Genomic DNA, 15,957 nt, shown 5'->3' on the forward strand with positions numbered 1-15,957 from the left:
ACTCTTGTCTTATACTTAGATTATAAGTTCCTTGGGGTAGGAACCATCTTTTTGTTCTGTATAGCACCTAGCACAATGGGGTCCTGATCCGTGAGTAGGGCTCCTAGCTCTACTGTAATACAAATAATTGTAATTATAATAATAATAATAGTTAAGCATACTCCACCCCCTCCATGCTTCAAGGTATACCCTTGAACCTTTGACCTTGCTTTAGATGGCCTTTTCTTGATATCGCCACAGTTCTTCTAGACTTTTTACATTCAACCTTGACATTTTCCAATGGCTCTCTGACACTATGCATACTTCTAAATTTTTTCCCTGGTTATCTCTTCTGCTTTAGTGAACCACTGCTTCCCTCTCTAAGCTTGCCATGCTGGAGGACTCAAAATTTAAAATTTAGGAATTATTTTTCCTTTGAGAAAAGTAAAGCCTACTTTCACCTGTTGCATAGAAACACAAATACCACTAATTACAGCTTGCAAACATGGAACTCTGATATATTCAGAAGTAAGGCATTCACATTTTACTAAAAAAAACCCACAAACAAACAAAAAACAGTAGGTAATTTCACAAAGACTATTTGCAAGGATATATATCAGACTGGCAAATTTAATTCATTCCCATCTACGGTACAATGAGATATATTTTAACTGTACAATTCTGACAGCAGAAACATTAAGATCTTCTGAAATTGGATTAATTTTTCCTTTACTGAAGCTCACCCACTCTAATATATTTCATGCTTAAACGGTAAAACAAAATGCTTATGGTATTATATGGTAAATAAACAAAGATAGAACCTCTATTTCCAGAAGGTGGAGAATGATGTATGAATAAAGGCTAAATGGTACTTGTGAAAAAGAAAAAAGGTCACCAGTACATATAATTTTTTCTGTACATACACACATATATAGCATTTATCTGTTAACTACCAACAGTATGCTTGGAGCTGTTCAAGATACAAATGAATAGACTGATATGAGAGAGAGAGAGAATATAAGACAATGTGGCATAAAAATATTTATTGGGAGTTTGGATGAGCTGTACAACAAACAAATTATGAAGTCAAAATGAGATTATCCACCACAACCCAAACTCAAACCAATAACATCTTTTATACCACACCATACCATCATGACTTTTGATGTCAAATAGTTTACACCAAAACTATGTTTTAACATTTAAAAAAATGTTATTGGTATTCCCTTTTATATTGCTTCACCTGTAAAATGAGGGAACTTTGGTCCCAGGACCCAACTGTATAGCCATGAAAGAAGAGAAAAATGGTAATTAATATTTCAGAAATTTCTAAGAATAACCTACAATAACTTAACTTCACACACACACACACACACACACACACAGAGAGAGAGAGAGAGGATGATATTTTAAGATCCAATATTTCACATATGAGGATATTTGATAAAACCACATAAACCAAGTTGAATGCTTAGCATACTCCAGGGGCAAACTTCACAAAGTTTTGATATCCTGAAATATTTGAGCCAAATCCATGCTCCCCCAGAAACCTCAACAGGCCTTCCTGACTCCTCCACCAACAACCTACCCCCACAGCTATTCGGGGGGAGGGATAGCTCAGTGGTTTGAGCATTGGCCTGCTAAACCCAGGGTTGTGAGTTCAATCCTTGAGGGGGCCACTTGGGGATCTGGGGTAAAATCAGTACTTGGTCCTGCTACTGAAGGCAGGGGGCTGGACTTGATGACCTTTCAAGGTCCCTTCCAGTTCTAGGAGATGGGATTATGATTCTAGCTCCCTTCCTCCTTACAGCTCCCACAGTACATCCCTCTAGTTCCTTCCTTCCTCTTACTAAGGCTCTTTGGCTATGTCTACACTACACATCACGGGCGGAAACGTGTAGGGTATCTGTAACTACATGCTACAGTGAAACTTCTGCTGAGTCCACACTGTGGTGTGTAGCTACTTGCAAGGAGAAAAAAGCAAGGAAAAGCTTTAGCAGCTCCATGTTGCCAGAGCTTTTCACTGTGGGGAGGAAAGGCTCTGGCAGTGGGGAGGCAGTGGGGAAAGGATCCAACAATTGGGAGCTGGCAGAACCTTTTCCTGCTACCTCCGGCTGCTGGAGTCTTTCCCTGCAGTGGGAGAAGGCTCCAGCAGTTGGGAGCCACTGGACCCTTTCCCTGCTGCTCCCCTGCTGCTGGAGTCTTTCCCCACTGCCAGGGTCTTTCCCTGTGGCAAGAGAAGGCTCCAACAGTGGAGAGCTGGTGGCCCTTTTCCCCACTGCCCCAACACTTCTGGAGTCGTTCCCTGTGGCGGGGGAAGGCTCCAGCAGCCAGTTATTTTCCTAAGGAGGAGAGAGGCTCCAGCAATGGGAAGGCCACAGGATACTACGCTGCTAACGATAGCAATGTAGATTAGAGGCATGGCTTGGGCATGTACAGAATGTGCACAATATGTAACCACAGCCTTCAGTCATGCCTTTATTCACCTAAGCCATGCCCCACCAGCTACACTGCTATTTATACTTGTGCTAAGGGGACTATGCACATATGTACTCTACAAAAACAACAAGGAGTCTGGTGGCACCTTAAAGACTAACAGATTTACTCTACACGCTGCCAAAAGTAGCATGTCATATAGACATAGCTTTAGTCCTATCTCTGAAGATCTGCAGGGCCCAGCAGATCTGCTACCCCCTCTGTTAGCTGCAACCCAGAAAGCAGAGGATCTAGAGTTGCTTATTTTGTATCCTCTGGAGTTTCAGAAGCTCATTAATAATTTTGCAGTGCAGCTAAAAGGGAAATCACAAAATGATAGAAAATTTTAGCTGAGTGGCAACCTACAGAATGGCAGACCTGCTGGGGGCCCCAATATTTTTAGAGTAAAGAGGAAAAGGTGACTGAAATGAGACAAGGACAGAAGATTTGAGTTTGGACTTGGGTTGAGCCTGAAATTGTTAACATGTGTCAGGGTGGGAACAAGAAAGTGTTTAAAGAATTGAACTGGCTGGGAGATTGCAATGGGGGCAGGAAAGAAGATCAGGTATTGAACTGTGTGGAAACAAGTTGGGAATTGGATTAGGTACAAGTAGCAGTGAAAGCAGGGAAAACATGGATCAGTTCAGTTAAGAAGAGGGTTGGAAACTGGATTAGGTAGGAACAGAGGGGCAGGTCCCCAGCCACATTGATGGAGCTATGACAATTTACACTAGCTGAGGATCTGCCGCAGAGAGAACAAGAAAATCAATTGGGATAGAGGGAGCATATAGATATACAAGCGGTGAAGTCCTGGCCCCACTAAAGTCAATGGCAATAATCCCATTGATTTACTGGCATTGGCCACTGTCGGAAGACAGGATACTGGGCTAGATGGATCATTGGTCTGACCCAGTATGGCCATTCTTATGTTCGTATTTTGTGGGGCATTGTGGGATGGCTTCTGAAAGGCAGCATCAGTTGATGTAAGCAATGCAGTGTCTACACTGACACTGCATTGACCTAACTACATCAACCTAAGCGCTATGCCTCTTATGCGGTGTGGTGGGAGAGTTACATCAGTAGGAACTACATTTTACTGTAGATGCTTGCAGAGTTAGGTTGACATAAGCTGCCTTACATCAACTTAACTCTAGTGCAGACCAGGGTTATGTAAGTTAGCTTCTCCATCTCGAGTATGAGGCTCGTGAAAGAACATTGTAAAATAATAGACTGGTTATAAAAAAAATCTGAGGCCATATTTGATGAAAACCTTGGATGTGTATGGAAAATTGCTTTATCTTTATGAAAAACAGTAAATGGTGGCTCAGACATTAACACATGTAATTCACTTATACACCCTGCTGAAGTGATAGCTATCTAAAAAACAGTCTTAATAGACAAATGGAACAATGTATAATTTCCCAAAGGTTCAAAGGGAGATTTCATCAATTGTGAAAGCACTATGTATAAATCCCAAAATGGCACAGGGTATCCTTTTGGGGGATAAAAATTATTAAGACCTTTTAAGAACCTTTTAACTACATCATGAGTAAATATTAATTTACTGTCCACATGTACATGGTATGCTGATATGTCTGAGAGGTGAACCCTCACTGAAGATAGTCAAAGACTCATTCTATTAAGATACAATAAATGTTCTAATACATAATATGTATATGGCTCTATATCATACATGGAAACCCACCATAAACATCTTTTTCATTTATGATTAACAAATTATAACTGGGTTCAAAAAAGAATTAGATAAATTCATGGAGGATAGGTCCATCAATGGCTATTAGCCAAGATGGTCAGGAATGCAACCCCATGCTCTGGGTGTTCCTAAGCCTTTGACTGCCAGATGCTGGGACTGGATGACAGTGGATAGAACACATGATAATTGCCCTGTTCTGTTCATTCCCTCTGAAGCATCTGGCATTGGCCACTGTCGGAAGACAGGATACTGGGCAAGATGGACCATTGGTCTGACCCAGTATGGCCATTCTTATGTTCGTATTTTCATGGGGACTCTTTCCTTGAATTTAGCAGTATATTTTGCACCTCTAATGAACAAGACTTTTCTATAATTCCAGAGTCTTATTCCTCATGCCATTAGATGAAGAGACTGAGGATCGAGGTGACAGACCATCCCTTGTTGTTCCGTCAACAAGTCTGGTTCTAATGGTTGAGATTTGATTAGCCCTCTGGATAGGTGAATTAAGTCCAGGTACGACTGATGTCTGACCCAAACTGGTGCTATTAAAATTACCTTGACTTTGTCTTGTATTATTTTGTTTATCTCTCTTTGAATGAGGAAAATGCATACACTAAGCCTTGATCCCAATTTATTAGAAATGCATCTGATATTGAGTCCTTGATTGATATTAAGTTATCACATCTTTATCTTTCCCCACATCATTGGTTCCTTAGCTTTTGCTTTTGGAACTGGCTCATTCAATCTGACACAACTGGATTTGAAAAAGAATGTCTCCTGATTCTACCACAAGAAAATGTATCCAGGATAGGCTCCTTGAAGACCCTCTGGTCAGAAGTATCTTTCTCTCACTGACTGGCTCTTTGTAAAGAGGCTGACACCGACAAGGACTGAGCATTCATGCTCACCATAACAACAGTGTGCTTTTGTAGTAGAATGGCTCTGGAAACAGAGCCCGAAACCACAGCAGTTTTCCTCTTTGAATCCTTCCTATTTAGAGATCGTTTATTACTGTGTACTGAGGTGGAAGGTTTGTCCTTCTTCCCTCCAGACTCAGAGCTGATGCTGGTCTCTGAGATGTGTTCAAACCTTGTACTTGCTCGGTTCTGGGTGGTTTTCCTGACAGCACTTCTTGTAATAAAACTGTCTGTTCCATCGTTCCTTTTTTGCTCATGTTGTAAAAGTTGAGCAAATCAAGCATTTTGAAGGTGAGTGTCCCTCGCTCAAACATGCCAGATGCTGGAAAACTGCCAGACATAACACACATATTTTAAAAAATGAGCTTTTTATTCTTCAGCTCCACCCTCTCCAAACCAAAGATTTACAGCTATCTAAAATTACTAACTAATTCTAACTATAAAATTATTAACTAGCTAACAAGCTACGGATCCAGGAGCTCTGGATGAAGAGAGACAAATGCACATCTGCTTTATGCTGCTCATTACTGATTCTTTATTACAATTTGTACTAGTATCTTTTTTGGGGTCTGTACACTTATGAGAAAACGCCTGGGAATGATAAATGATTACTAAGGGATCTCAAAAGTTGATAGAGAAATTATATACCGTTTTTGTTTTGATAACTTCCCCTAAAATAATTGGCTCCCCCCCACAACCCTGCTCAATGTTAGTTCCTTTAAAGTGACCTGTGCTGTCATAATGCAACATCTCTGTTCTCTTGATCTATTTTTTTTCCAGCAAGAATACTTCTGAGTTTCCTTGTGTGTGTAAATTTGTCTGCAATGGAAACTTTGCAATCAGCCAGGACCCACTTAAGCTTCCAATAGACATTTTCAATTAAAGTGAATGAGGAAGCTCTTATTAAAAAAAACAAACAGATCAAGCACCCAAATCATTTATCGACTATATGTGTGTGTAAGTTTAAAAATTACAAATAAGCACATGGTAAAGCAAAATATTCTGGACTGTCACGAGCTGTAAAAATTTGAATAATTCACAATTTTTTTAAAAAGATCACAGAATCATATAGAAATAACAGCAAGAGACTAAGATAATTTAATAAATTTCCCCATTAGTGCAAGAGTGTTCCCTACAGTACACTATTTTAGTCTAGATGTAAAGGATCCCAGGCTTTGAGGTTTCCACCACTTCCCTTGAGTATCAAATCCTCAGACAAAAACTTCTCACTGCTAAGAACATTTGATGGATATTAAGTCCACATTTTCCCTTTCGTAATTTCATCTCTATCCTATCTGTGCACCACATTAAATATATCCTCTCCATCTTTGGTGTTAGCATTATCCAACTATTTGTCAACTGTTATGCTCCCACTTTAGTCATCACTTAACCAAATACACATATTTAGTTCTTCCAACCCCATAACGGTTGTGTGTGTGTGTGTGTGTGTGTGTGTGTGTGTGTGTTTAAGACACCAGTTTACCTTTTATTTTCTGTTTATGAGGTGCCGAAATCTATGTACTAGTGTAGGCTTAACTCCCAGAGCTATTTAGAGAGGAATTTACCTTCCTGCTTTATAAGGTGATGAGTCTGGGAATGCAGCCCAAAACTGCACTGTTTTTTTTTCTGCTGCCATATCACATTACAAACTTATAGAATCTGATGTCCACTCTCTTATCACTCCTATGTCTTTTTTAGTTTGATTACTTCTTATGTTTCTCCCTCCTATAAATCTCCATGATTTGAACAGTTTTTATTCAATATGTTAACTCGGGAATCTGAGAAAAACAGGGAGCAGTGAAATAATTTAAATATTTTGTAATTGTAACTACCAGACTGTACTCGTTCTCAGCATGATGGGAAGGAAGATTCTACACTCTACTGTCTGATACAGACAGACAGATATGGATCAAAAACATATGCGGAGTGTGTGCAATTACTCAAGTCAAATTTGCTCTGAAGCCCATGAATGTTTACAACACAACTTTGATATACTACAGCAGAAGTTTATTATGACTCACTGCATCTGATACACATAGTACTGCAGCTACTCTATCCACTTCCATCTGAAGTGGTTATGCCTTCCAGAATGTAAGGGACTGGGTTGTAGGTGGTCTGGCCTCGTGGTCACAGTGTCCACACATCAAGGATGGCCACAATACAGTAGTCAGTGAATACAGATTGGAGGAATCGCTAGAGCCTAGGATCAATAAGCAAAAGTCAGGGTCAGAGTCAGGCTGGGGTCTGAGACCAGAGATCAAAGGTAGTGCCAGGCTGGAATCAGAAGGCAACAGTCAGGGTCAGAGCCCAGGCTAGGGTCAGAGATTGGAGATCAGAAGGCAAGGTGTGGTCAGGAGTCATAACAAACCAGAAGTCTGTATGGTTGCCCAGACAACTTCCTGGGACACCTTTCAGGGTTAAATAGTGAGGTTGGCCACTCTGCCCCCTTTGGGTAGTACTTCCCGCAATGCCTAATTGCCACAATATTCCCTGGATGTGGCTGTGCATGCCCTCTCAGTGGCAATATCAGCTGTCCTAGGCTCTGCAGGCCTAGGTTCTAGTCCATGGATCCTTACATTACTCCCTTTTTAGGGCACCCTTCCTTTGGGTGACACCAGCCCTGGTTTGTCTGAGTGGTCTTGATGAAACCTTTTTACAAGGTCAAAGGCATGGACATGGGCAGCAAGTTCCCAGAAGCGTGCTTCAGGACTACAGTCCTCTAAATCAATTAGGGAGTACAGTCTTCCCCTCTGCAGTTTAGAGTCAAAGATAGTGCGGTCTCCTTGGACCTTTACAAGTGGGGGGTCTGTTGAGATCGGTCGGGCAAGGGGTCCTCTGTGTAAGTCTTCCAAAGGGATACATGGAAAACAGAATGCATCTTAAGGGATCAAGGGAGCTGCAATTTCAAGGTGACAGGGTTGATTTGGTGACCAATATGGAATGGTTCAAGGAACTGGTGGTCTAGCTTGTGGGACATCCTGTTCATATGGAGGTGCTTTGCTGCGAGCTGGACCTTTTGGCCCACCATGAGAGGTGGGCCTTCCTGGTGTTGACAGTCAGCATACTGTTTGTAGTCCTGTTTCACATCTTTGAGGTGGTCCTTAAGCTCCTCATAGATATGATGAATTCGTTGGATTCAGAGGCTGCTGACAAGCCTGGGTGGAAGTGAGGGTGGAACATGTAATTTGCAAAGAAGTGACTCTGTCCCAGAGAAGTGTGATTGTCATTGTTGTATGCGAACTCAGTATAAGGAAGGAGAGAGAGAACCGGTTATCTTGAAGGTAATTGAAAAAGCACCTTAGGTATTGCTCTAATACTTACTTCACCTTCTCTGTCTGGTGGTGGTACACGGATGAGGTAAAAGCGTGAATGTCCATTAACCAGAGTGTTTCACACCAAAATTATGAGACAAACTGTGGTCCTCTGCCCGAGGTGATAGAGTGGGAAAACCCATGAACATGGATAATATGCACCACTAGGAGTTGAGCCATTGTTTCAGCAGAGGGCACGTGGTCACAGAAGATGAAGTCTGCCATTTCAGTCAGTTGGTCTATGTATGGCAGTCAGAGTCAGGGAGTCCCACTATGAAACCCATGGTGATTGAGGCCCAGGGTCTACGTGGAGTTTCCAGTGGTACTAGGGTGCCAAGGGGCTTAGTTTGGGGAGTCTTTGTGCATGCATACAGGTCACAAGAGTCGATGTAGTTCCAGACTTCAGTTAGCATACAGGACCACCAGAAGAAACAGGAAACTGTGCGGTAAGTCTTAAGGTGGCCAGAATGGTCTGCCAACAGAGTGTCATGGCAGAGATGTAGCACTTCTAGCCAGGGGAACCCCAGTGGAACATATATGTGTCCACTGAGGTATGTGATCCTATCTTGTGTGCAGTACTGCATTTCAGTTCTGACTCTCATTTGCTCAGGCTGTTCCATCATCTCCGGAACTAACAGATCACCCAGCAAAGCAGATCAGATTAGATTAATCAGATCTTGGTGTATTATGGCACTAAGGAAGTGGTCAGGTTTTAGGAGACAGGGTAGTTCTTGGTTAGGCTCTTTGCGCTGCTGGTAATATTTGACCTTTCAGGATAAGTCATCGGCTTTCCCATTCCTGGTTCCCAGGTGACAGGTGATGATGAAATCGAACCACGAGAAGAATAATACTTACATGAGCTGTCTTTGGTTCAAGGCTCAAGCCTTACGCAGATATTCAAAGTTCTTATGGTCAGAAAAGACTTGCACTGGGTGTTGGGTTCCCTCAAGGTGATGGCGCCACTCTTCAAAGGCTTACAGTAGATCCAGTTGGTCCCTGTGATGACCTTTAATATCTAATATTCTGAAACTGCATGACATTTCACAACAAAACATATTATTTCCAAGCTATTGTGAAACTATGTCTTGCTGACATTGTTTTATAGCATCACCTTACCACCTCTACTTCCCCTTTCTCTCTTTTTATCTACAATACAATCATCCGTGTTGCCATTCCAGTTATGAGAATCTTCCCACTAGTTTTCAGTTATGCCCACCAGTTCACAAACCATCATTTAGTATCACTTCTAGATCTTCTTTCTTGTTTCCCATAATCCTTGCATTTATGTATAGATTAATACTGTACGTTAATATACTTATTCTTTCGTTTCTATTTGAAAGCACTGCATCTTGTTTAATTGTGTATGTTAAAACAGCAGAGACAACACTGTCTAGTGGAAAGGACACTGGACTATCCCCAGCTCTGCCACTGACCTGCTGTATGACCTTGAGCAAGTGACTTTGCCTTTCTATGCCTGTTTCACAACCCATCATTAGTTTCTCTTGTCCATTTAGATTGTAAGATTGGAGAATTTCTGTTTTATGTGTATGCACAGGCCTTTACACAATGGGGATCTGATCTCAGTTGAGGGAAGGTGTCTAGACACTACATAAATAATAATTCCATATAGTTTGAATTGGGCAAAAGTGTCCCTCCCCTTCTCATTTCCAGTTTAGTTTGACGTTCGCTTGATAAATGCTACATATTTTGAACCCAGAAGGGTTGCTAACCAATCTGCTGAAATGGAGATAATAAATTCTAAACAGTCACCTCTCATCACAGCTTTCCAATCTTCCATGAACCCAAAACCATCCTCTCTATTTCTTTGGTGCATCCAGTAGCAGTCTATCCCTTCCTTCTCTCATGCTTAGAATAAAAAGGATCTCACATCATCCCATCTTCTGTGTTTTTATCAGCTCCCTGAAACAATTCCTGATTTTGCTGAATACTCTTTCAGTGCTGTCATTTGTTCCCATAGGGACTAGAATCAGTAAGAATTCCTTCAGCATTTTTCAAGCTAATCAGTCACTTATTGTGACATCATTTGCTGTGCTGCCAGAAGGCATCTGACTGTCCCACTTCCTTCATATGACCCCCAGATTTTTAAGCCCCATTCCTCACTCTGTAGTCACCAATCACGATTACTTCTTTTTTTTACCAGGGCTCCAGTTTCACTACTTGCCTGTTAATAACTGGTTGAGTGCTTAGTAGTCCTTTTCTGCTGAGGACAATATACCTGTAGCAGGTACTGAAATTAAGTGTCTCCATACATATTTCTATCCTGCCCTTCCTGCAACTTGGATTCTTTTTTTTATGTCACATTCCTCAATCTTCCACACAGTGTCTCGATCTGCCATTTCCCTCCTTATGATAATTTTCCTTCTGTCTCCATTCAGTGGCTTCATTTCTCTCTAACACACCTCAGCTACCATTCCAGCTCCTCCTTCTCCCTCTTCAGAAAAGAAAAGGAGTGTACTTCATACATATACAGCCTTCATGGTCTTCATTCATAAAGTGGACAATTGTTCATGTTCCACATCAGCCACCTTGCATCCTTTCCTATCTGAAATGTTTGTTCCTTAGTTAGAACCTGCTAGGATCAGAGCACTCTATCACCACATCTTGGCAGACTTCCATTCACTGTTAAGGTACCTTTTAGAAAGTTTTCTTTATTAACACCTACCCCCATTAGTTGTTGCCTCAGTTTGGCACTCAGCAATGAACTCCCACTCAGATCAAACTCCCTTTTGGTTTGGACTCATCTCTGTTGTCCTTCTTTCAAGGCTGTGAGCAGAGCTCCTGTGTGTTGCATGATTCCTTGATATACTCAACTCTTTCAGCAGAATCTAAGCTCTCATTTTAAAAAAAAGTTTCTACTCCTTATGGTTGCAAAACAAACACACCATCCTTAAAATCTTCAGCTGAGTATAAACCAATGTTACATTGTTTTCATGAGTCTGCCTGAAATAATAACTCTAAGAGACACATGAATTGACCCATTAATCTCAATAGAACGTTAACTCTGAAATTGAGATGACAGTGTATACGCTGCATATATATATCTATCTTAACAGTAAATATACCACTAGCATATATGTCAACAGTAAATATACCACTAGCATGTAGTAGAAGCATCCAGCTGGGTATGCCACATATCCTAAACTGCCTTCTGTTGCCAAAACCTTGGGGGGGGGGGAATTTGCCTTCCTCCGTAGAATGTGGGTGCAGGTCACTTGACGGGATTATTTGCATACATCACACTTAATGATTTCCCCACCATTGTGCAGTCCTTGGGCACTGGTTTACATCGGTCCCTCTTATTCTCTGCCTATGACACATAATAGTCTAGTCTCATAATATTTTGGTGTCATTTCAATTGTTGGGTTTAGTGTGTGGGTGCTGGGTGGTGTTGGTGGCCTGTGATGTTCAGGTCAGACTAGAAGATCTAGCAGTCCCTTTTGGCCTCAAACTCTATGACTATGAACTGCCAATTGGTTCCTTCCCAGCTACCAAAACCTCTAGTTTCAGCCCTGAAAATGTCTACAATATCTCTTTCTCTCTCTCTGTGACACAGTATGGACTGAAAATGCAGGGACAGAATCAACTAAATTTAATTCGGTATCAAAATAAATAACACAGTTGCTACCATACTGATGTATTAACCATTAGAATTCACTAAATACTAGAAATTGGAATGTACCTGAAACTGTTGTTGAACTTCCCATCTGCTACAGAAGCCAGAGGCCTTGCCAAAGAGTTTTGGTCCAGCTTTACTGAGCAATACATTTACCCATTAACTATGACCAGCACCTCAAATGTCACCTTGAAACACATTCCAAAACCCAGTCCTTATGGCCAGTCTGCCTTGCCCTTAAACAGATTCATGTGGGGAGGCAGGGATACAGCTCCCACCTTAACCCTGGCATGGCCCATGTAAGGGTCAGGCCAAATTTCAATACCTGTGCTCAGGGGCATGCAGGGGGTAATCCATACCACCCATAATAGGATGTGGAAAAACTGAAAGGAATGGGGCCATGGTTCCCCCCCACCCCTATGCACTTACAGCAAATTGCTAGGGTGTGGTATTGGATGTTCAGCCTGTGCATTCCCAGGAACTTCAGGAGGCATTCTACCTTCCTGAGACACCTCCCTGTGATTCTCTTGAAGTGATGCGATTGCACATCTCCCCTTGGTGTGTCTGTGTTTATTGTAAATAACTTTAAAACTGCCTTAAAATGAATCCGACTGAAGGCATCTCATTGTAAATAAATCTGAGTTGGCAGGTCTGAATATCTGAAAATCAATTCTTCCTTTATTCATCTAAGTTTTAGGTTTCGTGTATTACCCCGCAAAAATGTGGGTTACAGATTCGCTGAGTAAAGTTAGACCCCAGTAACAGATTCTGTGTTTTGTCCTGAAACAATCTGACAACACCACTATAATCTCAAGCACTTCAGCGTGTGCAGGAAGGTTTAGAAGCTCCTGAAAGTATAACACAGAACCCTAAACGTAGGAACTGGCTTTTCAATTCACCTTAAAAACATTTTTGGCCCCATATATTTTCTTTAGTAAAAACAAATCACCTAAAAGCAAAGCACAGCAGTTTATGCATGATGACTATGTGCATCAACACTATCAGCAGGAGATGCACTGGAGAATGACAACAGCAATTTGCATTCTATAGTTTCTTTTGTGTGCCCAAACTCCCTAAAGCATTTTGCAAAGCAATAAATATCATGCCCATGAAGATGTAGTGATAGGATGTCAATATTGTAGTGATTCTCTGCAACCAGATACAGCAGCCATTCTGTGCACAGCTATGTCCCCCACACAGCTGAAAACACAAGTGCCAATTAATCTGCGCTCTTTAAAATAGAAAGGGTTGTGCCTATGGGGGATAGTTTATGTAGTCACCTGAACCGCTACAGAATGCACCTCATTGTTCTTTGGTGTCACTGCCAGGATAGTACTTGTAACAACTCAGCAATCTCTAGCTTTGTATTGGGGGGCCGATACATATATTATTTCCAGATTTCTCAAATGTCTTAAACCTATGTTCTTATGCTTCCCCCAGCAAATGCTGCCATCTCCACAAATATCACTCATAGGAAGAAAGAGATGCTGATAAAATGAGAGTGGCAGTACTGGTAACAGTGGTAGAGATGGTCAGGAAAAGAGTCTTGTTACTTGTCCTGCTATGCTCTTTTTTCCCCTCTCCATTCATTCTGCATTTTATTTTCATCAGAATAGTTAATCAGGAGGAAATGAAATTCAAATACAAACTCAACCACTTATAAATCTTTCTTCTCCCCACTAGTCTTTCAAACTACAGGTTTGTGATTTCAGTGCTTTTTGGGGAAACCTCATTGGAAACTATGAACAGGCCTTCAAATACTACCTCCATCAGCGTGCACACACAGACAGCAGCAGCCTTACAACTATCCTCCAGGGGTCACAATTGGGTTACAAATTCTGCACAACATGATGACTGAGCAGCCTGATTTGGAACAATTTATTCACATTCATTCAGCTTCATTAAGATTCAAATGGAATAAGTAAGGTAAAAATTGAGCAGATACAGAAATTGTGCATAGCTTGCGCCTGTAGTCAGTAAACATTTATTCACTAAGCACAGCTCTCTTTTGCTCTCTCTCTCTTATATTCTTTCTCTCTCCCTATCCTTCCTGCTTGCTGTTTTAATGCATAATTAAGAAGGTCAGAATTAATGAAGCAGTGTGGAGTAAAGTTCAAGGAATCCCCAGGCACTATTTATTCTATTAGATCTCAGTCATGAATGTCAGACTGGCAGCATTAGAGACAGAAGCAGTTGAGCTGGCAGCATCCCAAAAACAAAACTACCAAGGGAGACTTACCTGCAGTGTCAAGTCATTCCTAAGCTCCTTCCCTGCAAAAATCACACGCAATTGGTCAGCTGGAACTCCCTGTCGCTTAGCAACCACCTCCTTGAGCTGGAAGATGCTGGTGTCTGAATCAACCTCCACTGGGAAACCATGGCTGGAGTTGAACCTGACGAACACTGACCGAAAACAAAATATTTTAGAAAGTGAGCATTTATCAAGTCAGATCTATTTTAACATGGTATAAGAGGAGGTTTTCTGATCCCTGGACTATTGACATAATGGTACAGTAAAATTTTAGTATATTTTTCATTTTAAAGAGAAACTTTCAATGCTGTAATTTATCATTTTGAAAGAAGGATCCGTAAGGGATTTCCTACCATATAATAGTCAGTGACCAATAAACAAAAAGTGTATGTTCCCCCTGACAGCAATATTAAATTACAGTGAGCATACAGAAACAACAAACAGACTTAACTAGGCAAGATTCTGAGTAATCACTAATTGATACACTAGATTTTCAATTCAGTCTTAACCTTGGCAGACATATATGCTCTTTGTGTCCCATGTGTTTTTCTCCCACTGGATATAACAAACAAATGCAGGGAATACAGATGTTTGTTAGAACAAGGATGCATTGAACAGCGTAAGAACAGATAGTTCCCTGCTATACAGTAAAACATAGTAATACAGACTGGCCTCCCACAGATATAATTCTACAGAAAATAATGATGGAAGGGAAATCATCTGCTAGCTGAAATGTTTGAGTGTTTTCTATACCAGTATCGTCTTTTTCAGTGTTCACTAAAATACCTGAGGTACATAACTCCAGTACGTACTCCTTCAATGAAGAAAATTACCACCAGACTAGCCATGTCATTTTTAGAGCTACAGCAACTGGCTTATACATTCAGAGAAGCCTGGCAAACGAGCTCATGAGTTTACTGCCATTCAGCTGGTGGGACTGCTTTTGATAATGAGTCTGAATGTGCCCATTAGGCTCACAGTGAGGAAAGAGACTAAAAAAACCACTATATAGAAAAAACTCATTATAACCACATCACTCACTGAGATTGTATGAAAAGCAGAGATATAGCCTGGTGAGTTACTTCAACCAATAGGTTTCACAGACAGGAAACAGAGAATTAGTAAAACCAATATGAAACAAGAAATTATCTAGACCAAGTGAATAGCAGACATCTGCTACTGTAACGATGGGGCACTGGTTGCAACTGATGTTCCATTATAAGAGTTTATTTTGATTCCCAGTCTAATTTTTTAGTTGGAGAGCTGTTGGTTTGAATTTTTGACAAATGGCAGAAGTATGGGATCAGAAATGTTCATATAGCTAGTATAGCTATGGTTTTCACAATAGAAAAAAAAGTCTTCATGATTTTTCTGCCATTTAATGTATGTCTGACCACTTCATTATTGTAGAAGTTTGAAAATTAATACCTGAGGGCATTTGATTGTTTTAGCTGATTTCAGAATTTGATAAATATTTACATTTTCCAGAACTTTGCAGTGATTGTATGATAGTGATGCTGTTGTATAGTATGTAATGTGATTTCCATCTAAAGTATTAGATGACAAAACTTTTTACCTCTAAAATTCTAGATAACAATTAAAGTTTTTGAACTTGGAAAATTTTGCCTTTATGTACCCAATCACAATATAGGATTTCAAAATACAGTCAATAGGAA

At 40.8% G+C, this 15,957-nt stretch overlaps 1 protein-coding gene across 6 annotated transcripts in view; it reads right to left on the minus strand.

Annotated features, from left to right (window-relative positions):
* Window positions 1-15,957, minus strand: part of PRKN (parkin RBR E3 ubiquitin protein ligase) — a 1,174,462-nt gene that overhangs the window by 885,117 nt on the left and 273,388 nt on the right. For all 6 annotated transcript variants that reach the window (XM_065590384.1, XM_065590382.1, XM_065590383.1 and 3 more), the window contains exon 2: window positions 14,270-14,433. In XM_065590384.1, the coding sequence (XP_065446456.1) occupies window positions 14,270-14,433 (164 nt within the window). The remainder of the gene's footprint in view (window positions 1-14,269; window positions 14,434-15,957) is intronic.

Source organism: Chrysemys picta, chromosome 3 (genome assembly GCF_011386835.1).
Source record: "Chrysemys picta bellii isolate R12L10 chromosome 3, ASM1138683v2, whole genome shotgun sequence".
In the NCBI taxonomy this organism is placed as follows: domain Eukaryota; kingdom Metazoa; phylum Chordata; order Testudines; family Emydidae; genus Chrysemys; species Chrysemys picta.